At 47.4% G+C, this 26,755-nt stretch overlaps 1 protein-coding gene across 1 annotated transcript in view; it reads left to right on the top strand.

The window, feature by feature from the left end:
- il16 (interleukin 16) overlaps positions 1–26,755 on the top strand; it is a 240,301-nt gene that overhangs the window by 43,267 nt on the left and 170,279 nt on the right. Inside the window, exon 3 of the mRNA XM_072468752.1 lies at positions 22,202–22,335. Within this exon, the coding sequence (XP_072324853.1) occupies positions 22,202–22,335 (134 nt within the window). The remainder of the gene's footprint in view (positions 1–22,201; positions 22,336–26,755) is intronic.

Here is a 26,755-nt window from a genome sequence, read left to right as displayed (position 1 = left end):
GGAGGTAGGCAGAAAGCGGTAATTATAGGCCAGTTAGCTCAACGTCGGTAGTAGGGAAGATGCTGGAATCTACCATCAAGGAAGAAATAGCGAAGCATCCGGATGGAAATTGTCCCATTGGGCAGACGTAGTGTTGCTAATTGTGTTTCTCTTAATTTGGCTCTGAAGATGGCGGCCAATATGGTCGCCTTCCTTAATTCTAACTACGTTTTTCTCTAGAGTCGGCAGGTATCTTTCGATACCGCCACAAGGTTCAAAACCGAATACTGATCAAAGACTCGATACACCAGTTAGTATGTTCAAACTGAATGCTCATTTATATGAAAATGAAAATGAAATGAAATGAAAATAAAAATCTCTTTTTGTCACGAGTAGGCTTCAATGAAGTTACTGCGAAAAGCCCCTAGTCGCCACATTCCGGCACCTGTTCGGGGAGGCTGGTATGGGAATTGAACTGTGCTGCTGGCCTGCTTTGGTCTGCTTTAAAAGTCAGCGATTTAGCCCAGTGAGCTAAACCAGCCCCTACACACACAGTCAAATATACTCATGCATAAAACTCTACAAACAAAAGTATCACTATTGCTAAAGCCTATACTTAGCTTCGGGCGCCCACTCAGTCAGAGGAACAATGGCCATTGTTCGGTTCTGAGGCTGCTGGGGTCGAATTGGTATGGAATAACAGCTAGGAGCGTCTGTCTCGTAGCGTGCGTTGACCTTGGACTTACTTGTCCTGATGTTGCTGTTGGGCAGGTCTCTCCTTGGTGAGAGCTGGAGCCACAAGAGAGCGATTCTCTCTTGGGGGATTCTTCTTATACCCCAAAGGGGCTTCGCGCGCTTTTGGGCGGGCCTTGCCCCCAATTAATTGGGCCGTTTCCCAATCATTCCTATCGATTTCCTCCAATAGAGGGGTGGGTGCCCTGATTGTTGGGCGTGGCCTAGGTGGCCGTTGGCCTGCTATGTTCTGGTCTCCTCTGGCGCCGGGGTCTCTGTCTTGGTATTGTTTACTTAAGTGTTACCCTTTTGTCCCCGGGGTGGCTCATTAGTATGGTAATGGTTTGCAGTATCGGTCTTGTCTGGGAGCTACGGCTCCAATCAACAGACAAACCCTGTACCTGCTTGCTTTCTCCATATTGTCCATTTTCCCTGCAATCTTTGCAAAGTGTCCATTTTGTAATCGGAAAGTGGCCATCCCAGATGGCTACACACCCTCCTTGTGATCCTCAACGTGAAGCGTGAAGGATCACATTACTGCGTTGTCTTCATTCTCTGACCAAGTGGGACACTCATAATCAGTTCATGGGCTCTACCCTGCCCTATCCTATGAAACGCAATTCATTACCTAAAATCATTTTACTTGCATACATCAGTATAAAAACTCTACGGGGCGCTATGACATTCAGGCATGGATTACAAAATACAAAAAACTGAAATCTCATCGAGGGCGCATCCCTGCGCGTCCTCTACATAAATGCCGTGACGGGTAATTCTCTTTCCATTCAAAACTGTGGAGGAGCCATCCACATAGATTTTCAGGGGTGCGCACGTGTCTGTGGGCTGGGGTCTCTGGGGTATATTATGCTTTCCTGGGGGCTGACTTAGGTATAAATGGGCCTGTGTTGTGTTTTGTGGTGATGATCGCACACTCATGTGGGGTTCCTGCATATTGCAAATTATCGACTAGGAAGGTGTGGGTCTTGGTTCTTTTGACTGTAATGTCCCGTCCCTGTAAAAGAAGGGTCCAACGGGCTGCGCGGATTTGGCTGACTGTGCCATCTTTAAGTCGACTGTCTAATAATAGCTGTGTTGGGGTGTGTTCAGTGAGAATGGTGATGGGGTTGGTCCTGTAATGTAGGCGAAGTATTGTACTGCCCAAAAACCTGCGAGCAGGTGCCTTTCACAGGCAGAAAATCCTTGCTCGACAGGATCTAACATGCGTGAGGCATATGCCACGGGGTGTAATTGGTTATGGAGTTCCTGGAGGAGCACGGCCGAAAGGGTTCGGTCGGTGCTTGCAACTTCAATTGCGTACAGGGAAAGTGAATTTGGGACCTGTAATGCGGGAGCTGTGCTGAGGGCTCTTTTTAAATTATCCACGGCATCCGTGTGCTGTGGAAGCCATTCCCAAGGTGCCTTTTTCTTGAGAAGGTCGGATAGGGGCGCTGCTTTTGTCGCGAAACCATCAATATGGTTTCGGCAGTAGCCAACCAGTCCTAAAAATGACCGGAGGGCTGAGACATTGTGGGGAAGGGGCAATGTGATGATCGAGTCAATTCTCTTTTGCTCGAGTTTACCATGTGTGATTACTGTACCCAAGTAAATCACTTTTTCCTACAAAATCTGGGCCTTCTTGGGGTTGACTTTACATCCAATTTATTTTAGGAGTCCTAGGAGTTCGGCAAGAAGCAAAATGTGCTGTTCCTTTGTGTCTGTCTGTAGTAGCAAGTCATCTACATACTGGACCAGACAATCTGGGTGGGAAAATGTTGCTAGTCCATTTGCCAGCTGTTGGTGGAAGCCTTGTGGAAGGCACGTCCACGTATATTGTCCCTGGAATGTAAAGGCGAATTTGTACTGGCACGCTTTATCCAATGGAATGGACCAAAAGCCGTTGCTAATGTCCAAAACCAAAAATAATTTTGACTGGAGCCCCTGTTTGAGCATGATCTCGGGACTCGTGGCTACGGTGGGAGCTGCTACTGGAGTTACTTTGTTCAGTTCCCGGTAATCAATGGTCAGTCGCTATGATCCATAGGGTTTGCTGACTGGCCAAATCAGTGCATTGTTTGTGGAGGCTATTGATCGGAGTACGCCTTGATCCAGCAAACTCTCTATTACTTTGGAGATTTCTCCCTCTGCCTCTTGTGGAAAACCATACTGCTTTTGGGGTCTGGGGTCGGGACCTGTAATGTTTACCAAGCCAGCTATTTTGCCACAGTCGTGCTTGTGCTGTGCAAATGCTGCTTTGTGTTGCTGCAGGACTTCCCTAACATGTTTGTCCTGACTAATGGCTCGTGGGTCGAACCAGAAGTCTCCTACTGAGCGAATCCTGTTTTCATAGTCTCCAACTGTGAGCGTGGCGGGGGCTCGTGCTGCCTTTGCCATTCTGCATACACATTTATTAACTGAATCAAAAGAGAGGTTGTGGGAGCTCATAAAATCGATTCCTAGGATGTGTTCAGCTGTCTGGGGTAGATCGACCAAAACTACGGGGTGTTTAGTTGCAATGTTCCCCATTTGTATCACTACAGGGGCTGTGATGTGTCCTTGTTGTAAATGATCTGTAAAGCCGCTGAGTGTGATGGTGTCTGTTGTGGGCCACATGTCTCGCTGAAACATCGTGGAGGAATGGAGTGTGGTGCGGGAACCTCCTGTGTCCCAAAGAAATTCTACAGGGTGTCCCCGGACTTTGCCTGCTACGACCGGTCTACCGGACTTGTCCCAAAGGGTGTTGCAGACCCAAGTTGGGGAGCCTGAACACCGTCAGTCGGTGCCGTTCATGTCAATGTTCTCTGAACGGGTGCTAACTCTATGGATTGGCTTTGCCCTATTCTTATTTAGGGTGCCTGTCTGTTGGTTTATCTGCTGCTTTTGGGGTGTGTTGCACTCTCGTGCAAAGTGTCCTAGTTGTCCACAGTTGTAACATTCTGGGGTTTTGGCTGTGGTGGGCTGTTCCTGCCTTCATTTACCCATGCGGGTTCTGGTGCGTTTTAACTGGATTCATATCTGCCTGCTCTTCATCTGGTTTTATAAATGCGGTTTTGCCTTGGACGGATTGTTCCCAAGTGCGGGACAATCTCTTCAAAACCCATTTCTCGTTGTGGGCCTCGTCTGAGGGGTCGTAATTTGCGCAAGCTCTCTGTCTTGTGTCTGTTGTGTGAGAGACTAGGATTCAAGTCCATTTGGCCATGCTATCTGGGGACAAATGGACGTGGGCTAACTCTCCGAAAACTGCTGTGAAATGTATCCACAAGCATCCAGCAAATGCTGTGGGGTGCTCTGTCTTCTTTTGCCGACACTTGTTTAAGCCTTCTAGCTGGTCTCCTCTGTTATAGCCGATCACATCTAGGATCGCTGTTTGCATCTCTTGGAGTGTGCCTCCTCCTACATTCTGTGGGTCGGGAAGCGCTGCCACGACTGAAGGGTCAAGGCTTAAAACTGTGAGCTTCACTTGCTTCTTTTCGTCCAGGTCGTATATGGTAGCCTGCTGTTTAACTCTAGCGAAAAACTGGTGAGGGTCTGATGTGGGAAGGAACGGTGTAATCTTTCCACACGTGCCCCGTAATTCGGTCACGGTTAACGGGGTTGTATGCAGGAAATATTCCCTTCTGCTGCGGCCCTGCGGTGTGTGGTTACAGGGTTCATGGGGGTGTGTTCTGCCTGTTCAGTCGGGGGTTGGGGTGCTTTCCCCTTTTGGGGTTTTTCTTGCGTACATGTCCCATGTACGTATCTGTGACCAATCTCATTTAACGCCTGCCATTTGGGGCTGTTTTCCTGGTCTAATTGTGGTCCAAACGTACTTTGAAACCCATTCTGGACAGAAAGCAGAGATTGCTGCTTCCGGCACTTTGCGTGATCTACTGAGCTCTGTCTTTGTTCCGTCGTGGAAGTGTGGAGCGCTCGTAGGGCTGCTTTCAAAACATTGCACTGTTTCTGCAATTTCTCTACCTGTTGCTCGGTTTCTTGTCTTACCAAGACCGCACGTTGCGTGTCCTGGTAGGCCTTATCAGATTGGGTTTGGAAACTACTCAAATGGGCGAGACAAGACTGGTGTGCCTTCTTGGCATCATCCACCTCTCTGTCCCTCGCTGCTAACTGTTCTCTCAAATCTTTATTCTCTTTATCAAACTCGCTCACATCTCCCTCACTATTTCTGTCTCTCTCTTCGATCTCTCTACGGAGCATCCTAATGACCTCCTCTGTGTCTCACAATTGTGCCAAGTAGGACATGATTGCCATCGGCTTGCGAGCTTTCCCTAAGCTCTTCTTGTGGATCTCTGACAGGTTCTCCCACCAAGTATGTCCTATACTCCCGGGACCTGTTTCATCATTCGCACAGAATTCGCTCCAAAGGGGCCATCCTTTCCCTTTGAGATACTTTCTGATTTCCTCTTCCCATACGGGACACTGTCCTACTCTACTGGTCGCTGCCACCTTGAATTCCTGGGGGTTCGTAGGCGTTCCATTGCCTTCTTTGCCATTTTCTCTATCTGGGTTCTCTACTGAATTTGGAACAGGGGGTGATAAAGTGGTGAAGTAAACACGGGTATGGCTTACACTAATTTCCGGCCTGCAAAACCCCCGACAGTTTTACGCAACACAATCTCTCCGGTTTACCTTATATCCCTGTAAGTATGCATGCATTAACACACTTTCGAATCTCGGAGGTTTGATCAGTATTGCTCTCACACTTGTGGTTTTTCTGTTTCCAATTGGATTCCAATTCAAATTTGAGTTCTCTCGGAGCGGTTAGGCCACTTCTAAGTCGAGTCCCGGCAGAGTCGCCAGTAAATGTTACTAATTGTGTTTCTCTTAATTTGGCTCTGAAGATGGCGGCCAATATGAGTCGTCTTCCTTAATTCTAATTACGTTTTGCTCTAGAGTCGCCAGGTATCTTTTGATACCGCCACAAGGTTCAAAACCGAATACTGATCAAAGACTCGATTCACCAGTTAGTAAGTTCAAACTCAATGCTCATTTATTTACACACACAGTCAAATATACTCACGCATCAAACTCTACAGACTAAACTATCAGTACTGCTAAAGCCTATACTTAGCTTTGGGCGCCCACTCAGTCAGAGGAACAATGGCCGTTGTTCGGTTCTGAGGCTGCTGGGGTCGAATTGGTATAGAATAACAGCTAGGAGCGTCTGTCTCGTGGCGTGCATTGACCTTGGACTTACTTGTTCTGATGTTGCTGTTGAGCAGGTCTCTCCTAGGTGAGAACCGGAGCCACAAGAGAGCGATTCTCTCTTGGGGGATTCTTCTTATACCCAAAAGGGGCTTCGCGCGCTTTTGGGCGGGCCTTGAACTTGCCCCCAATTAATTGGGCTGTTTCCCAATCATTCCTATTGATTTCCTCCAATAAAGGGGTGGGTGCCCTGATTGCTGGGCGTGTCCCAGGTGGCCATTGGCCTGCTATGTTCTGGTCTCCTCTGGCACCGGGGTGTCTGTCCTGGTATTGTTTACTTAAATGTTACCCTTTTGTCCCCGGGGATGGCTCATTAGTATGGTAATGGTTTGCAGTATCGGTCTTGTCTGGGAGCTACGGCTCCAATCAACAGACAGACCCTGCACCTGCTTGCTTTCTTCGTATTGTCCATTTTCCCTGCAATCTTTGCAAAGTGTCCATTTTGTAATTGGGAAGTGACCATCCCAGATAGCTGCACTAGCATGGGTTCATAAAGGGCAGGTCGTGCCTAACTAATTTAGTGGAATTTTTTGAGGGCATTACCAGTGCGGTAGATAATGGGGAGGACAATGGATGTGGTATATCTGGATTTCCAGAAAGCTTTTGACAAGGTGCCACACAAAAGATTGCTGCATAAGATAAAGATGCATGGCATTAAGGGTAGTAGCATGGATAGAGGATTGGTTAATTAATATAAAGCAAAGAGTGGGGATTAATGGGTGTTTCTCTGGTTGGCAATCAGTAGCTAGTGGTGTCCCTTAGGGTTCAGTGTTGGGCCCACAATTGTTTACAATTTACATAGATGATTTGGAGTTGGGGACCAAGGGCAATGTGTCCAAGTTTGCAGACGACACTAAGATGAGTGGTAAAGCAAAAATTGCAGAGGATATCGGGAGTCTGCAGAGGGATTTGGATAGATTAATGAATGGGCTAGGGTCTGTCTGATGGAATACAATGTTGACAAATGTGAGGTTATCCATTTTGGTGGGAATAATAACAAAAGGGATTATTATTTAAATAAAATATTAAAACATACTGCTGTGCAGAGAGACCTGGGTGTGCTTGTGCATGAGTCGCAAAAAGTTGGTTTACAGGTGCAACAGGTGATTAAGAAGGCAAATAGAATTTTGTCCTTCATTGCTCGAGGGAGGGAGTTTAAGACTAGGGAGGTTATGCTGTAACTGTATAAGGTGTTAGTGAGGCCACACCTGGAGTATTGTGTTCGGATTTGGTCTCCTTACCTGAGAAAGGAATTACTGGCGCAGGAGGGTGTACAGAGGAGATTCACTAGGTTAATCCCAGAGCTGAAGGGGTTGGATTACGAGGAGAGGTTGAGTAGACTGGGACTGTACTCGTTGGAATTTAGAAGGATGTGGGGGGATCTTATAGAAACGTATAAAATTATGAAGGGAATAGATAGGATAGATGAGGACAGGTTGTTTCCACTGGCGGGTGAAAGCAGAACTAGGGAGCATAGCCTCAAAATAAGGGGAAGTAGATTTTGGACTGAGCTTAGGAGAAACTTCTTCACCCAAAGGGTTGTGAATCTATGGAATTCCTTGCCCAGCGAAGCAGTTGAGGCTCCTTCATTAAATGTTTTTAAGATAAAGATAGATAGTTTTTTGAAGAATAAAGGGATTAAGGGTTATGGTGTTCGGGCCGGAAAGTGGAGCTGAGTCCAAAAAAGATCAGCCATGATCACATTGAATGGCGGAGCAGGCTCGAGGGATCAGTTGGCCTACTCCTGCTCCTAGTTCTTATGTTCTTATGTGTAGAATGTAGTATAAGGGTCTGGCACATACAGGGTTAATGTGCCACTCAGCATAATACCACCCACACACTGATGTAAGAAAGCACTTGACCCAGATCTAGGGTCAATGTGATGTTGAGCAGGGACATGTTAAAACCAAAACATGGAGATTGATCCTAACCTGTATTCTTTACTCTACATACTTAAGTAGTTACAAGTAGTTAATAAAGACTTGCTGTTAAACTACTGAAATCTGTGAAGACTTTTGTAATAGACATATTCTGTAACCAACACCCTCCCAACATGGTAGCAGTTCAGAATCCCGCGAGATTCTCCTCTGGTGGGATGCTCCATGTTGCCGGCAGCCCTGGGGGTTTCCCGGCAGCGTGAGGCAGCCCCACAATGGGAAACCTTATTGACCGGCCGGCGTAACGGAGAATCTCGCCGGCGGGTTGAGGCAGAAATGTGGCGCGGCGGGGCGGAGCATCCCGCCCCATGAATCTCGCTAAAATGTTCAAAGGTGAAAAATAAATAAAATTCAATGGAAATTCTGGACTGCGAGAAACTCCCAACAGAAGCTGAAGACGCCAAGAACATTTGCCAGGAAATGCTCCAGAGAAAAGAGCCTGGAAGCTGAAGGCAGAGATTTTATTGTCGCTGAAGACTCCACTTATTCTCCCCTGGAAGTCCAGTTTCAGAACACCTCCGAGTCCACAGAGTTTGCAAGGATGAACTAAATCTTTTGAAGTTCCAGGCTGCAGTGAGTCCTGAGAACTCCTTTCACTACTCCAGTGTCAGACGCACCATTTGAACAAAACCTGTCACTAAAACCTGATCACTGACTCGGAGCCTCAACACATGGACTCTGTACTCATAAAAGAAAATTAAATAAAATCCCTTGGCTACTGTCCAACACTGAAAACAGCAAGCTGACATTTGAATGTCTCCCTACTCGGAAAGTCAATCGCTGAACAAAATAAGTCAACAGACAGCTGACCCAGGCAGCCATGTTAAAAAATTTCCTTCAGAAAGCGCACCATCACCATTTTGCAGAGCCCACTAAAACCAGCTAGAGCAGGAAATCCTTTGTGTTGCAGTGAATTGCGGAGCCACCTTGAAAGATGTACCCATATTTTAAAAATCTTTAACATGAATCAGGGAACAACACTTCCAGCTCAATTTGGACTAACCCAAGACCCAGGTCAGTCACAAAACTTGGGTCTCTGGTGGAAAAGATTTTTAAGATGCAGAATCGCTTCTGGTTTAACTGAAAAGACAGAAGAATAACCAGTGAATGCGCTTCTTTACTCTATCGGGCCAATTGCAGATGACATCATTGCAAAACTGAGCATTAATGACTCATCTGCCAAATTTGAAGATGTTTTCAAATCTTTTGATGCTGATTTCCATTTGTGAATCAACAAAATAGTAGAGAGAGCTAAATTCATTCAGTGACTCCAACTTCCTGGGGAACCTGTCAATTTCTTCTGGCATGAGCTCTACAGGGTGGCAGAGGGGTGTAAATACGGAAATTTTAATTCTGAGTTCATCCAAGACAGAATTGTGGTGGGGGTCAAAGACGATTCACTCTCTGACCTCCTACAAGCTAAAGATGATCTTACCCTAGACAAGGCAAAGTAGCGAGTCAGACTTTCTGAGCTATATGAACAACACAGGACAATCTTAAGGGGAGAGAATAAAATATGAAACAGAAGTCAACCCTCAGTCCATTTTTTCACGGGTCACAAAGACCCATGGGCGCAAAATCCCAAAAGCAACGAGATTCTTGCCGGCGAGAGATGCGCAATCATCCCCACCCAGCCAGGTCGGGGACTTTATTTTAAAACATTTTCATCTCATTAGTGAGCTTCCATGCTGTATCGACCCCTACGTTGGGATTTCCTCCCTTGCTGACGGTGAGGTTTACAACATGAATGGAGCAACGTGAATCAGGAGAAGAGACGATGCCGAGGGCGCATAGGTAAGTACGGCTCTGGAGGGATTGGGGGGGGCAGGGGGACATGGACGGGCAGTGCCCTGGACTTGCTCCTTGGCACTGCCCCTGGCATGTCACCTGGGGCAGTGCCAAAGTGCAGTGTCAGAGGGGTTCCTCTGGAGAGTTCAATGGGGAGGAGGGTTCCCATGCCCTTAGAGGGATTCCCCATGTGAGTGGGGGGGGGGGGGGGGGGGGTGTCACCATGGAGTGCTGTTCCAAGTGTACGGGGGATCTTTACAGTGTGCACCTGGGGAGTCTCCGTGCCCGTGTGTTGGGTTCTTTGTTATTTTAACCGGAGATCTCTGGAAATCCAACGTTGCTGGCTCTTCCAGGCCCCGCTCCACCAGCATGACAGCCTGGGGCATTGCCCTTAGTGTCCAGGCATCTGCAGGTTAGGTTGCAGGATTACAGGGATCGGGTGGGGTGGAAAGTGGTGCACCTGGGCCGAGTGCTCTTTCGGAGAGCCCGTGCAGACTCAATAAGCTTTCCCATGTCACAGTCTTGATAGAGCTCAGCAATCACATTTCCTTTCAGATAAACATTTTGCACTAGTTCTGTCCATGTAGTCCTGTATTCTCAGACATACAGGTGGTCTCGGTGATGGTATCCATACTTTTACACAGCAAAACTTCATCAATAATTCAGTTACATGCAGTTGCCTGTCTTTATCAGCAGAGTTTTCCACTTGACAGGAAGAGAGATTGTTGATTAGCGTTGCAGCATTCATCATCAGTTCTTCACATTTATCAACTGTTTTATATTCTGCTTCATTTGCTGTCTGTTGAGGATAGCCAAAATTAATTAGTAATAGCTGCTGCATCTGGACAGTGTCAAACACATGTTGAAAATTGGCTGACTATTCTGGCTACATTTGTATTTGCTCTTCAGCCTCCAGATTCCATATTTCACCACAGATTATGCTCTCTGTGCAACAAGTGAGACAGATTTAACCCTTCATTTGTCCCTTGTGACCAGATCATAGTGCCATCATAGAATTTACAGTGCAGAAGGAGGCCATTCGGACCATCGAGTCTGCACCAGCCCTTACAAAGAGCACCCTACTGAAGCCCACGTATCTACCCTATCCCCGTACCCAGTAACCCCCACTTAACATTTTTTTTTTGGACACTAAGGGGCAATTTAGCATGGCCAATCCACCTAACCCGCACGTCTTTGGACTGTAGGAGGAAACAGGAGCACCCGGAGGAAACACACGGAGACACGGGGAGAATGTGCAGAATCCGCACAGACCGTGACCCAGCCGGGAATCGAACCTGGGACCGTGGAGCTGTGAAGCAATTGTGCTAACCAGTATGCTACCTGTGTCACCATTATGTTAGGGACTTGACTGCTCTTGGAGCTCCACAGTTCCTGCAGTTTCTTTCATTGCAACCTGCTGTCTTGTCAGTAGCTCTTTCCCTTGTTAAAGTTTTTGCCGCTCCTCTTTGCTCTCATGCAGATCATTGCTAGTATGCTGGAGGCCCTGTGCACTCTGATGCTGGATCTCGGCTTTCTCTTCCATGTAACCATTACTGATGCCTCCTGCTGGATGAAGTTCCCATGCCAGCTGCTTCCTAGCCTTCAGTTCTCTATTCACTCTGTCAAGGAGTTTTATTGTTCGTTTCCATACAACTGGCTTCTCTGTTTGTATCTGTGCTGTTGTTAGTGGATTGATCTGCATGGGTGTTGTTTAATGCAAACATAATTTCTGATAGCTACATCCTGCGTAATTACTTTTGTATATTCCAAGTCAGGTCATTTTGATTTTACTCCGGAAGGTAACTCAATAATCTATCCCAATTGTTGATTGCTTCCTCATTGTCCAATTTAATTTGAGGAATGTCATATTTAGAAGTGTCTGGATTAATCTTTTCTCCCGGAGTCACAACAATGAACACTTCCTCCTTCTTTCCTTCTCGAACAAAACGCTTCTTGAGCATATTAACAAGACACACGCAGTCCTCCTTCTGTTGCCGTCTTTTTAAAAAAATGTTTTTTATTGAAGTTTTTACACTTTGTACACTGTACATTCAACCAGGATATGTGCATCAGTTATAATATATAGGACATTTCCCTTTGTGGCGATCCACCCTCCACCCCACCTCCCCGTCCCCTCCTGTCTGGAATTCTTAACAAATAATTCACCTCACTCAGTTTCCTTTTAGTCTGATGAGGCCAACTAAACCTTGCTTTTAATGGTAACTTGAATGCGGAATGAGTACTAAAGGTGCTGGTTTGATTACCACCTGAGGTTTCCCTATTACCTGACATGTGTGACACGTATGGAAAATTCAACTACATCTTTATGCAGTCCAGGTCAATAAAAATGTCCTTTTATTTTTCCTTGAGTTTTCCATTTGGACCTCATACGCTACCCGTAAAACCTGCTGTCTCTAACTCACCGGTAATACCACTTGGTGAATGTCTGCCCATTTCTCATCTGCTTGAATATGTAAAGGTCCCTATTTTCTCATTAATACATAATACTCAGTATATGCTTTCTGATATAACCTTTTTATCTCTGAATCTTTTTGTTGTAATTCAACCAACTTGTTTGAACGAAAGACATTCACCATCTGCTCTGATTCTTTACTACCCAGTTGATCAAACATGGTTCCTGACAATTCATCCACCACCTGTGCTTTGTCTTGACTAACTGATCAAACATGGCTCCTGACAATTCATCCACCATTTGCTCTTTGTCTTGACTAACCATCTGATCAAACATGGGGTGGGATTCTCGTGTGACATGCCCCCGCTGGCAGCGGGAGCCTCTGTCCTGGCAGTTGGCCAATGTGGCTTCCCATTGTGGGCATCTCCACGCCGTTTGGAAATCCACGGGCGTGAGTGCGCTGCCGGAAAAATGGAGGATTCCGCCGACGTAGAATCCAGCCACTGGTTTCTGACAATTGAATCTCATCCTCCCTATCGGCACTTCTCAAGTTCCCTTCCTCCTGTCTCAGCCGTGGCTTTGTGGTCGGGTTACCACACAATCAGGAAATACTCCCGGACGGATATACTTCTTGCAACATCAGTTGTTTGACATTCCACTGGCTTTTCAACCACAGTGGGCTACATTCCCACCTGTGATTCAGTCATATCATTATCTCTGATGAATTGTACCCCTGGCAATGGTATTTCCTCTATTATTCCTACTACCACTTCACCACTTTTCAACGGACTCTCTAATCTTACTTTAGAAAGTGGCACACTACTGCTCTTCCCACCAACCCCACATATTACCACCTTTTCCAATGAATGTGCCTTCCAAAGCATGGGCTGGATTCTCTGTCCCGCCGCACCACACTTCTGGTTCAGCACGGCGGCGGGATGTTCCGTTTCGCCGGATGGTCAACGGGGTTTCCCATTGTGGGGCAGTCCCACGCTGTCGGGAAACCCCCAGGCTGCCGGCAAAACTGAGCATCCGACCAGCGGAGAATCTAGCCCCATATATCTTGTGGTTTGAAGCTTTGTAAAAGCTTTGACAAAGAGTCATCCGCACTCGAAACGTTAGCTCCCTTCTCTCTCCGCAGATGCTGTCAGGTCTGCTGAGATTGTGCAGCGTTTTCTGTTTTATTTCAGATTCTAGCATCCACAATAATTTTATTTTATTTACTTATCTCTCACCATCAAAGATTGACTTGCTCCTGTATCCCAAAATATCTTAATCTCCTTACCTACTCCACCTTGTGCACATGACTAAACTGTACCCTCACAAATAAAATCCTTAAAAAGTTCTGATATCATGAGACACATCAACTCCATACTCCCAGAATGCCTTGATCCACTGCAATTCGCATACCACCACAACCCGCCCACAGCAGACACCATCTACCTGTCCCTACACTCTCCCTGGAGCATCTTGCCAATAAAGACTCTTATGTCAGACTCCTATTCATTGACTACAGCTCTACCTTCACCATAATCACAGCCAAGCTCATATCAAAACTCCAAAACTAGGGGCTGGTTTAGCACACTGGGCTAAATCGCTGGCTTTTAAAGCAGACCAAGGCAGGCCAGCAGCACGGTTCAATTCCTGTACCAGCCTCCCCGAACAGGCGCCGGAATGTGGCGACTAGGGGCTTTTCACAGTAACTTCATTTGAAGCCTACTTGTGACAATAAGTGATTTTCATTTTTTTCAAAATGTAGGACTTGGCTCCTCCCTGTGCAACTGGAACCTTGGCTTCCTGACCCATAGACCACAATCAGCAAGGATAAGCAACATCGCTTCTCGGCCTTTTGGCTAAGATAAGCATGAGATCAGGTGTAATGCCTGGATCTGGTATGTCTCTCTTGTGGGGACCATGAATTGGATTCAATTTGAATTTGAATTGGTTTTTGGAACAGGCAAGGAGCTGGATTCGGGGTTCGCCCCAGACCACACTCTGAGCCCTGGCTTTGTAACTCTGGTAAAGTAATAAAAAGAAAAAGGATAAACAACAACACCTCCTCCACTTTAGTTCTCAATACAGGGGCCCCGAAGGCTGCGTACTTAGTCCCCTACTATACTCCTTATACACCCACGACTGTGTGGCAAAATTTGGCTTCAGCTCTATCTCCAAGTTTGCTGATGACACGACCATAGTGGGTCGGATCTCGAACAACAATGAGTCAGAGTACAGGAGGAAGATAGAGAAACTAGTGGCGTGGCGTAACCACATCAATCTCTCCTTTAACATCAGCAAAACTAAGTAGCTGGTCATATGGGCGGCACGGTAGCAATGGCCGGCACTGTAGCACAGTGGGTAGCACTGTTGCTTCACAACTCCAAGGTTGCAGGTTCGATTCCCGGCTCGGGTCACTGTCAGCATGGAGTCTGCACGTTCTCTCTGTGTCTGCGTGGGTCCTCTGGGTGCTCCAGTTTCCTCCCACAAGTCCCCAAAGACATGCTGTTAGGTATAAGCTTGCATATATTGAAACATGTCTCTCCTAAACCTTTGACGAGGGAGTATTTCTTCTGCTTCTAAAACTTCCTCAGCTCCTGCCTTTGCCTCAACACCTTATGTGCCAGTTTCTGAAGTTCTTTCTGTCTCGCTATTTATTCCCTTTCCATTTCCCTTTTGAAAAGCCCTCATTTTCTTTGGCTTCTGCCAGTGCCAATCTCTCTCTCTTTTGATAATTTTTTCCTTTCCATTTTCTTTGCCATCTCCATTTCTTTCAGATTTTGCTGCATTTCTAATTCATAGAACATAGAACATTACAGTGCAGTACAGGCCCTTCGGCCCTCGATGTTGCGCCGGCCTGTGAAACGACTCTAAAGCCCTTCTACACTATCCCCTTATTGTCCATATGTCTATCCAATGACCATTTAAATGCCCTTAGTGTTGGCGAATCCACTACTGTTGCAGGCAGGGCATTCAACGCCCTTACTAATCTCTGAGTAAAGAACTACACCTCAGACATCTGTCTTATATCTATCTCCCCTCAATTTAAAGCTATGTCCCCTCATGCTAGACATCACCATCCGAGGAAAAAGGCTCTCACTGTCCACCCTATCTAATCCTCTGATCATCTTGTATGCCTCAATTAAGTCACCTCTTAACCTTCTTCTCTCTAAAGAAAATAGCCTCAAGTCCCTCAGCCGTCCCTCATAAGATCTTCCCTCCATACCAGACAACATTCTGGTAAATCTCCTCTGCACCCTTTCCAATGCTTCCACATACTTCCTATAATGCGGCGACGAGAATTGCACTCAATACTCCAAATGCGGCCGCACCAGAGTGTTGTATAGCTGCAACATGACCTCATGGCTCCGAAACTCAATCCCTCTACCAATGAAAGCTAACACACCGTACGCCTTGTTAACAACCCTCTCAACCTGGGTGGCAACTTTCAGGGATCTATGTACATGGACACGGAGAACTCTCCGCTCATCCACACTGCCAAGAAATTTACCATTAGCCCAGTACTCTGTCTTCCTGTTATTCCTTCCAAAATGAATCACCTCACACTTTCCTGCATTAAACTCCATTTGCCACCTCTCAGCCCTGCTCTGCAGCTTATCTATGACCCTCTGTAACTTGTAACATCCTTCCGCACTGTCCACAACTCCACTGACTTTCGTGTCATCTGCAAATTTACTCACCCATCCTTCTACGCCCTCCTCCAGGTCATTTATAAAAATGACAAACATCAGTGGCCCCAAAACAGATCCTTGTGGTACACCACTAGTAACTGGACTCCAGGCTGAACATTTCCCATCAACCACCACCCTTTGTCTTCATCCAGCTGGCCAATTTCTGATCCAAACTGCTAAATCACCCTGAATCCCATGCCTCTGTATTTTCTGCAATAGCCTACCGTGGGGAACCTTATCAAACTCTTTACTGAAATCCATATTCACCACATCAACTGCTTTACCCTCATCCACCTGCTTGGTCACCTTCTCAAAGAACTCAATAAGGTTTGTGAGGCATGACCTACCCTTCACAAAACCGTGTTGACTATCTCTAATCAAATTATTCCTTTCCAGATGATTATACATCCTATCTCTTATAAACCTTTCCAAGATTTTGCCCACAACAGAAGTAAGGCTCACTGGTCTATAGTTACCGGGGTTGTCTTTACTCCCCTTCTTGAACAAGGGGACAACATTTGCTATCCTCCAGTATTCTGGCACTATTCCTGTAGACAAAGATGACTTAAAGATCAAAGCCAAAGGCTCAGCAATCTCCTCCCTAGCTTCCCAGAGAATCCTAGGATAAATCCCATCCGGCCCAGGGGACTTATCTATTGTCACACTTTCCAGAATTGCTAACACCTCCTCCTTATGCGCCTCATGCCCTTCTAGTCTAGTAGCCTGAATCTCCGTATTCTCCTCGACAACACTATCTTTTTCCTGTGTGAATACTGACAAAAAATATTCATTTATTTTTTATGTGCGTGGAGTCCTATATGCTCGGACTCCACGCACAACTTCCCACTACTGTCCTTGACTGGCCCTACTCTTACCCTAGTCATTCGTTTATTCCTGACATATCTATAGAAAGATTTAAGGTTATCCTTGATTCTACCTGCCAAAGACTTCTCATGTCCCCTCCTGGCTCTTCTTAGCTCTCTCTTTAGGTCCTTCCTAGCTAACTTATAACTCTCGAGCGCCCTAACTGAACCTTCACGTCTCATCTTTACATAAGCATTCTTCTTCTTCTTGACAAGTGTTTCAACTGCTTTAGTAAACCACGGTTCCCTCGCTCGACCACTTCCTCCCTGCCTGACAGGTACGTACTTATCAAGGACACGCAGTAGCTGTTCCTTGAACAAGCTCCACATTTCCATTGTGCCCATCCCCTGCAGTTTTCCTCTCCATCCGATGCATCCTAAGTCTTGCCTCATTGCATCATAATTGCCTTCCCCCAGATATAAATCTTGCCCTGCGGTATATACCTATCCCTTTCCATCACTAAAGTAAACGTAATTGAATTGTGGTCACTATCACCAAAGTGCTCACCTCCTCCAAATATTACACCTGTCCTGGTTCATTACCCTGTACCAAATCCAATATGGCTTTGCCTCTCGTTGGCCTATCCACATACTGTGGCAGGAAACCCTCCTGCACACATTGGACAAAAACGGACCCATCTAAAGTACTCAAACTATAGCATTTCCAGTCAATATTTGGAAAGTTAAAGTCCCCCATAACAACTACCCTGTTACTTTCGCTCCTATCCAGAATCATCTTTGCAATCCTTTCCTCTACAGCTCTGGAACTTTTCGGAGGCCTATAGAAAACCCCTAACAGGGTGCCCTCTCCTTTCCTGTTTCTAACCTCAGCCCGTACTACCTCAGTAGACGAGTCCTCGTCAAACGTCCTTTCTGCCACCGTAATAATGTCCTTGACTAACAATGCCACCCCTCCCCCTTTTTTACCACCTTCCCTGAGCTTACTGAAATATCTAAACCCCGGCACCTGCAACAACCATTCCTGTCCTTGCTGTATCCATGTCTCTGAAATGGCCACAACATCGAAGTCCCAGTTACCAACCCATGCCGCAAGTTCACACACCTTATTCCGGATGCTCCTGGCATTGAAGTAGACACACTTTAAGCTACCTGCCTGCCTGCTGGTACACTCCTGCAACTTTGAAATCTTACTCATGACCTCCCGTATACTGGAGCTACAATTCAGGTACCCAAGCCCCTGCTGAACTAGTTTAAACCCTCCTGAAGAGCATTAGCAAATTTGCCCCCCAGGATATTGGTACCCCTCTGGTCCAGGTGTAGACCATCCCGTTTGTAGAGGTCCCACCTACCCCAGAATGAGCCCCAATTATCCAGGAATCTGAAACCCTCCCTTCTACACCATCCCTGTAGCCACGTGTTCAACTGCTCTCTCTCTCCCTATTCCTCATCTCGTTAGCACGTGGCACGGGTAACAACCCAGAGATAATAACTCTGTTTGTCCTAGATCTAAGTTTCCACACTAGCTTCCTGAATTCCTGCCTTGCATCCCTATCCCCTTTCCTACCTATGTCGTTGGTACCTATGTGGACCACGACTTGGGGCTGCTCCCCCTTCCCCTTCAGGATCCTGAAAACACGATCCGAGACAATTCTTCCATCTTTAATTGGATCCAAACTAATTCTAATGGATTAGACTATGTCACTGGTAAGTTTAAATATTGAGCTATGGCTTGTATTATCTCTGCCTTGTTTGCCCCTTTTGGCAGGGCTAACTGCAGTTTCTCTGCCAAACTCAAAAGCTTCACTTTAGATTCCGCTTGGAACTCCTCCGCAGTAAATTCTTCCACCCCAGGACATCTTTTGCAACTGCAAGGGCTATCTCGTCATTCCCTATTCAATATTTCAAACCTGGAAAGAATGCAATCGATCCACACACACTCACTGTCTTTAAGTTCGATAGGGTGGCACAGTGGTTAGCACTGCTGCCTCACAGCTCCAGGGACCCAGATTCAATTCTGGCCTCGGGTGACTGTGTGGAGTTTGCACGTTCTCCCCATGCCTGCGTGGGTTTCCTCCAGGTGTTCCGGTTTCCTCCCACAGTCCAAAGATGGGCAGGTTAGGTGGACTGGCTATGCTAAATTGCCCAGTGTCTAAAAGGTTAGGTGGGGCTACAGGGATAGGGTGGAGGCAGGGGCTTAAGTAGGGTGCTCTTTCCAAGGATGGTGCATACACGATGGTCCAAATGAGCGCCTTCTGCTCTGTAGGGATTCTATGGATTTTAACCCAAAATGAAAGAAGGATTGATACAAGTATATCCTAGCACGAGCCCGAATTTGTTACGGATGCCTGGTCATCGCTCAACAGTGGCTAAGAGACTGGACCAGAACCTTAATTTTTTTTAAGTTTTAAGGAAGTGTGGAAAGTTTGAGTAATAATATAAGAAACAGGGCTTAGTTATTTTATCAACAAACTTTATTGAAACAAAAGAAAAACAATATTTCAGCCCTAACAATAACAGATTACATGTAGTTCCTTAACCTTAACACCTGAGTTCCCATTGAACCGCACTCCCAATGAACTTACAGCTTTCATTCCACTTACATAGGCACGCAAAGATGGTACTTGTATTTATGAAGAACTTTTCCGATGTTAGTCAAATTCCTTTATTACCCTTTGTGAAAGCCTGTCTCTGGGATAGTTTTTGTTTCGTGATCTGTCTCAGTGGCTTTTCAAATCCTTCTCCTGTTCAAAACAGGATTCTTTCTCTCTCTCTCTCTCTCTGAACTCCATCCACCCCCTCAAAAAGAGATTCTCTCCTGGGGTGTTCAGACTTTAACCCATCAGCGTTATCTTGGCTGTTTGATTTCTCACTCTCGTTTATGCAAAAGAACCGAGCCATGTTATTGATATGCAACTAACCTCCCAATGACGGACAAAGAGGCCATCAAACTCTGTAATGGCATAGTGGCTGGTCAGACAGGAGTGTCCCAAAGGACATGCGTCTCGGGTGACTCACCCTTGCTGAACAGGGTCATCCTGTGTATTCCAAGTAACGAGTTTAAGTCTGATTAGGACAATGTAACTCAGGCCGGATGTGGGTGTATTCCTCTGACTCCATTCTAGCAGTTTTTTCCCTCACTCCTAAATTGCCTACTGCATCTTCGATCCCATTTCTGGGCCCGATTTCCCAATAACTTCCTCTTGTATTACCTACCTCATATCCCGAGACAGTGACCCCTTGTTCTAGACCCTCCCTAGCCATGGGCACATCAATCCTGCATCCAGTCTGACCAACCCTGTCAGACTTTCATACATTTCAATTAGATTCCCTCTCATTCTTCTAAATTCCAGTGAATATAGGCCTCAATGAAATTTCTCCTCGTGCGACAATCCTGCCGGCCCAGGAATCAGCCTGGTGAACATTCGCTGCACTCCCTCTATGGCAACTACATATTTTATGAGGTAAGACCAAAACTGTATGTAATACTCCAGGTGTGGTCTCACCATGGTGCTTTATAGCTGCAGTAAAACATCCTTGCTCCTGTACTCAATGAAGACCAACATACCATTTTCCTTTCCCAACAGCTTGTTTTTCTTGCAAACTTTCTTTCAATGACCCCCAAGTCCCTTTGTACATCAACATTTCCCAATCTTTCACATGTTAAACAACACTCTGCCATTCTGTTTTACCTACCATAGTGGATAGCTTCACACTTATCCACATTCTACTCTATCTGCCATGTATTTGCCCACTCACTGAACTTGTCTAATCACCTTGAAGCCTCTTTATTTCCTCCTCACCACTCACATTTCCACCTAATTTGCCATCAGCAATCTTGGAAATATTTATTACATATGATTCTCCCATCCAAATTGTTGAGATGCATTGTGAATAGCTGTGGCCCAAGCACTAATCCCCGCGGAACCCCTTCCACTCTGAAAATGACCCATTTATTTCTACTCTCTGTTCCCTGTGTGCTGAACAATTCTAAATCCATGCTAGAGTATTAGCCCCAATCCCATGCACTTTAATTTTGCATTGTAATCTCTTAGGTGCGACTTTATCAAAAGTTTTCTAAAAATCCAAATACACCACATTCACTGGTTCTCCCTTATCTATTCAACTAGTTGCGTCTCCAAAACACTCCAGTAGGTTTGTCAAATATGATTTCCCTTTCATAAATCCATGTTGACTTTGTCTAATCATGTTGATATTTTCAAAGTGTCCTGTTATCACATTCTTAACAATAGATTCCAGCATTTTCCCTTCAACTACTGTTAGACAGGAATTCCCTGTTTTCTCCCTCTTTTTTTTTAACAGTGAGGTTACATTTAGCAATCTCCAATCTGATGGGACTATTCTAGAACCCACAGAATATTGGAAAATGACAACCAACATATCCACTAATTCCATGGCCACTTCCTTTAGTAATCTGGGGTGTAGATTAACAGGCCCTGGGGATTTAGCAGCTTTCAGTCCCATTAATTTCTACAGCACTATATTTTTACGAATACTAATTTCCATAAATTCTTCCGTCTCAATAGACCCTTGATTCCCTAGCATTTCTGGGAAGTTATTTGTGTCTTCTTCTGTAAAGACAGAACTAAAGTAATTTTTTTATTGCTTTGCCATTTCCTTGTTCTCTGTTATCAATTCTCCCATTTCAGACTGTCTTCACTAATATTTTTGTGTTTACGTACTTATAGAAGATTTACAGTCTGCTTTTAGGTCATTTGCAAGTTTATTCTGATACTCTATTTTCCCCTCTTAATCAATCTTTTGGTCCTCCTTTGCTGAATTCTAATCTTCTCCCAATCCTCAGGCTTGCTACTTTTCTCGCAACTTTATATGACTGCTCCTTGGATCTAATACTAGCCTTAATTTATTTTGTTAGCAATGTTTGGGCTCCTTTTCTTGTTGTGCTGTTGCACCAGAATTGAATGTATAACTGTTGCAATGCATTCATTCTTGCCTTTAATATTAACCATTGCCTATCCACCGTGATACCTTTTATTGAAGTTATCCATTCTATCGTAGCCAACTTCACCCCGCATGCCTTTGTCATTTCCTTTGTTTAGATTCAGGACCGTAGTTTTGGTTCGGACTTCTTCACTATCCACCCTAACGAAGAATTATTGCTTGTTATGGTCACTCTTTCCTAAAGAACCCTGCACAACAAGATTCTTAACTAACCAAGATTATTAACTAACTACTTCTCATTGCACAACAACAAATCTTAGATAGCCTGCTCCCTAGTTGGTTCCTCAACATACTGGTTCAAAAGAACATCCTGTACACACTCCAGTATTACTGCTAATGTATGTAGATTAAAGTCACCCAGGACTAAAAATGTAGGTTGTTGTGTGCTGCTGGCACAGACTTATGCTCACCGCAGCTGAAATTCATGTGTGCCCCTGACTTATTTTCTCCAGATTTGACTCCACAGGAAAATCTCTGCACTGGAATTGCATATTTCTTTCTTATCATAAATCAAGCCAAAGTTGCAAAGAAATGTAATACTACTAAGAAGCCATTTTGACAAAAACACTTACCTTAGAATCTGAATTTACTCTCTTTATCCTCAGTACTTGGGACATGTGAACGTGCTTTGCTGAATCTAAACAATGTGTGTTGCTTTGACAGGAGTGTGCACTGGGTACCTGGAGGTTGTACATAGCCACGGGAGAAAAGGAATTAGGGATTAGGATCAGCGTGGATGGCAATGAACCCTCGACCATAACAGTTAACCACGTGATCAGCGGAAGTGCAGCGGACAGGTAATTACCCTTGATATGTGAGTAGCCCCTTCTTTGCAGAAGATTGGCCCATATTTCCTGCTGTTCAGTAACCTCAGTTCTGCGTGTGATCGCAGGCCTTGCAGAGGTTTGAGTGTAGCCATAGTTCTCAGAGATAACTCGCTGCGAATGATCACAGGCATGATGCACTGATATCAAACCCCCCCACCCCCATCTCTGTTGTGAATTCTACGATAGGGGTACAAATTGGGTCGGATATATCTGTGAGCAATCCACTTTGCGAGATTACCACTCCAGGTTAAGGGGAAAGTTAAGGCTGGATTTTGGCAGTTCTTTTCCAGAGAGTGAGCTTCTGGAACACCTTGCTTGGTGCTGTAGTGGGTACTGATTCTCTCCGTGCCTTCGAGATGGTGCTGGAGATGTTCTTAACTGGGACGGAGATCGCTTCGCAAGTATTTCATGTTAAGTGTCTTATAAATTGCACGTTTCACCGCCTGAAGGCAGGTGAGGATAATTTCAGAGTATTTGCTTCCTTTCTGGCTGTGGGTTTTGTCTGTAAATTTCCTCCCATCTTCGGGGTGAGGCAAACTTAATGAGCCAGTTGACCACTTTCTGTCCATCTAATTTCTGGGTACTTGACAGTTTTGGTTTGGTATAAATTCAAATTAAGAACATAAGATGTAGGAGCCGAAGTAGGCCATTCAGCCCATCAAGTCTGCTCTGCCATGAAATGAGTTCATGACTGATCTGTTATGATAATCCTCAACTCCACTTTCCCGCCTTATCCTCATAACTGTTGATTCCTTTACTGATTAAAAATCTATCTATCTCAGCCTTGACCATACTTAATGACCCAATGCCCGCAGCCCTCTGTGGTAAAGAATTCCACAGATTCACAAATTGGCGAGTCTCTCAATGTGCATGAATTTATACACCAACCTCCACGATGATACACTCTAGAAACAACTTTGCACTGATGAAAAATTGGAATATATCTGCACCCTAAATTATAATGTCAGCTGAGGCCAGAGGGCCTCAGTGTGACCAGATTCTGTGAGCTAGCCCATGCGGTGAGGGACCACACACTATCCTGTGATGTTTCTCCCCAAACACAAGATTAGGTTTGGTCTTTTTTAATCAATTTTCCACGTCAGTTTTCCTTTCCTATTCCAAAAGGGAACCTGTGTTGATATCCAATGAGTAAAATGAGCGTGGTAAGACAGACTTGTTGCTGTGGGACTTTATCTGGAGACTGTGATTGATCTCATATGGACTGTGGTGACTTTCTTGCATCTGCTACATTTTAATATTCCAAAATTAAAACCACAAGTACTTGGGTCATGAAGTGTTGCCTCAGCAAATATTCTCTTTCACACTCAAAACCAAATGTTTCACTTGCTGTTTTAAAAACACATTGACCTGGTTTGGTTCATTCCCTCAAGCAATGCACCATTGGGTAGGTCTGTGACCTCTTCAGTCCCTGTCCATGCCACTCGGTATCAAGCCTGTGGCCTATCTTCCTCTGGCTGCTGCTTAATGTCGACTCCTGATTGTATAGCTAGTCCAGGAGATTCATGGCTGTCCAACTCATCATCCTGAGTACAAAACTAAAACCACAAGACACAGCCAATGCGTTTAATCATTTTAGAAATATTGGGGTTCTGTTTTTTCTTCTGGAATCTACCCGGCTCGCCACGTCTCACAAGACCTAATGCGAACTCGCGAGACGTTGCGATCCGAATCCCTCCCATTGTGGGCAGGATCAGATTTTTTGCAATTCTGCATATTTGAGTGAGACAGCTAGTCTCATTTAAAAATGGCGTCCCGGTCTCTTCCTGCACTGAGGAGTTCCAGCAAGCAGAATTTCTCAGTGCGGGAAATGGGACTAAGTGCGGCCTTGGCGGAACATTCCCTGCTGAGACCCTGAATTGAAAAAGTCCAGATAAATAAAATGGTGCTTTTTGGCATGGGGGGCACTGGGGAGTACCTGGATAAACATGCTCATCATGGGACTCAGTTCAAATTCGTTTATGATGTGGAGATTTGCTTAGATCACGTCCCAGGAAACACTTCTCCAAACAACGTGTAGTAGAAATCTGGGGCGTCATTCTCCGACCCCCCGCCGGGTCGGAGAATGGCCGTTGGCCGCCGTGAATCCCGCCCCCGCCCCCGCCGAAGTCTCCGAAGGGAGAAAAGTCGGCAAGGCGTTAATGGTGCCGCTGCCGCGGAGAATGTCACGGGTCTGCGCAAGGCAGCCGATTTTCGGCCTGCCGATATTCTCCCTTCCGGATGGGCCGAAGTCCCGTCGACGTGATGACCGTTCACGTCGACGTGAATCAAACCTCCTTTTCATCGGCGTGACCCGGTGCTCCAGGTTCACGCCGACCAGCGAGGAGGTGAGTGACGGCCTGGGGGGTTGGCTCTGGGCAGGAAATGGCGTGGCCGCAGACTGATTGCGTGAGGAGAGGTGTGTCTCTGCTTGTGTGTGTGTGCGGCGGGGGGGGGGGTGGTTAGAGTAGGCTGGGCTCCGGGGGAGTGCCGGGAGGGGGTCCGTGCCGGGGTGGAGGTTGGGGGTTGGGGGGTCCGTGCCGGGGTGGAGGTTGGGGGGGGGGGGGGGTCCGTGCCGGGGTGGAGGTTGGGAGGGGGGGTCCGTGCTGGGGTGGAGGTTGGGGGTTGGGGGGGGTCCGTGCTGGGGTGGAGGTTGGGGAGGGGGTCCGTGCTGGGGTGGAGGTTGGGGAGGGGGTCCATGCCGGGGTGGAGGTTGGGGGGGGGTCCGTGCTGGGGTGGAGGTTGGGGGGGGATCCGTGCTGGGGTGGAGGTTGGGAGGGGGGGTCCGTGCTGGGGTGGAGGTTGGGGAGGGGGTCCGTGCCGGGGTGGAGGTTGGGGGGGGGTCCGTGCTGGGGTGGAGGTTGGGGGTTGGGGAGGGGGTCCGTGCCGGGGTGGAGGTTGGGGGGGGGGGTCCGTGCCGGGGTGGAGGTTGGGGAGGGGGTCCGTGCCGGGGTGGAGGTTGGGGGGGGGGTCCGTGCCGGGGTGGAGGTTGGGGGGGGGGTCCGTGCTGGGGTGGAGGTTGGGGGTTGGGGGGGGTCCGTGCTGGGGTGGAGGTTGGGGGGGGGGTCCGTGCCGGGGTGGAGGTTGGGGGGGGGGGGTCCGTGCTGGGGTGGAGGTTGGGGTTTGGGGGGGTCCGTGCTGGGGTGGAGGTTGGGGAGGGGGTCCGTGCCGGGGTGGAGGTTGGGGGGGGGGGTCCGTGCTGGGGTGGAGGTTGGGGGGGGGTCCGTGCTGGGGTGGAGGTTGGGGGTTGGGGAGGGGGTCCGTGCCGGGGTGGGTGATGGGAGGGCAAATGAGTTGGTCCACCTGGCCAGGTGCCAGCCTCCAACAGTTGGACCCATGCGGTCCATGCCACCTGGCTGGGGGGAGGAGGGGATATGGGCAATGATGACATGTCGTCGTTCCCCTCCCCCCCCCCCCCCCCCACCAGGCCGTCATGTTTTCAGACCATCCAGCGATGTTGGCCGCCGTGGTGGCAGCCGCTCATGTCTATGTTGCCCTGGAGGAGGAGGAGGAGGAGGAGCGTGCCAGAGAGGCGGCGCAGGCTGCCGCAGAGGGGCAGGCGGCAGCCGCCCAGGCTGGAGGGACACCTGACCGACAGGATGAGGAGGGGGAGGAGTACGTCGCGGCCCCACGGCAACGGAGGCACCCGAGGGCGCCCCGTGTGTACCGGCCCCGGCAGTCATACCAGGACCTCACGGACCGGGAATGCAGGAGGAGACTCCGGATGAGCCGGGAAACCGTGGCACACATCTGCCACCTGCTGGCACACCTGTCACCGCGTGGCACTGGCGGGGGACACCCTCTCCCCGTGTCCGTCAAGGTTACGGTGGCCCTGAACTTTTATGCAACGGGGTCATTCCAGGCACCAAGTGGGGACCTGTCTGGCATATCACAGACATCGGTGCATCCGGGCAGTGACAGATGCCCTTTATGCCATGGCGCACCGCTACATCCGCTTCCCCGTGGACCGGGCCAGCCAAGATGCCCGGGCCGTGGGCTTCTCTGCCGTTGCCGGGTTCCCCATGGTCCAGGGCGCGATCGATGGGATGCACGTCGCCGTGCGGCCACCTGCAGAGAACAGGGCCGTGTTCACTAATAGGAAGGGGACCTATTCAATGAACGTACAGGTGGTCTGCGACCACCGCATGATGATCCTGCACGTCTGCGCCCGTCACCCAGGCAGTGTACACGACTCATTCGTGTTGTCGCGGTCATCCATCCCCGGCATGTACGAGGGACGCCATCCCCGGCTGAGGGGCTGGTTGCTGGGCGACAGGGGCTGCCCATTGCGATCGTGGCTGATGACGCCTATACGGAGGCCACGCAATGAGGCGGAGAACCGCAACAATGATGCCCATGTAGCGACAAGGGGAGTGATCGAGAGGTGCTTTGG

The sequence above is a fragment of the Scyliorhinus torazame genome, chromosome 12 (genome assembly GCF_047496885.1).
Source record: "Scyliorhinus torazame isolate Kashiwa2021f chromosome 12, sScyTor2.1, whole genome shotgun sequence".
Lineage (NCBI taxonomy): Eukaryota > Metazoa > Chordata > Chondrichthyes > Carcharhiniformes > Scyliorhinidae > Scyliorhinus > Scyliorhinus torazame.
The sequence above is the reverse complement of the archived record's forward strand: the minus strand, read 5'-3'. Positions and strand labels throughout refer to the sequence as shown.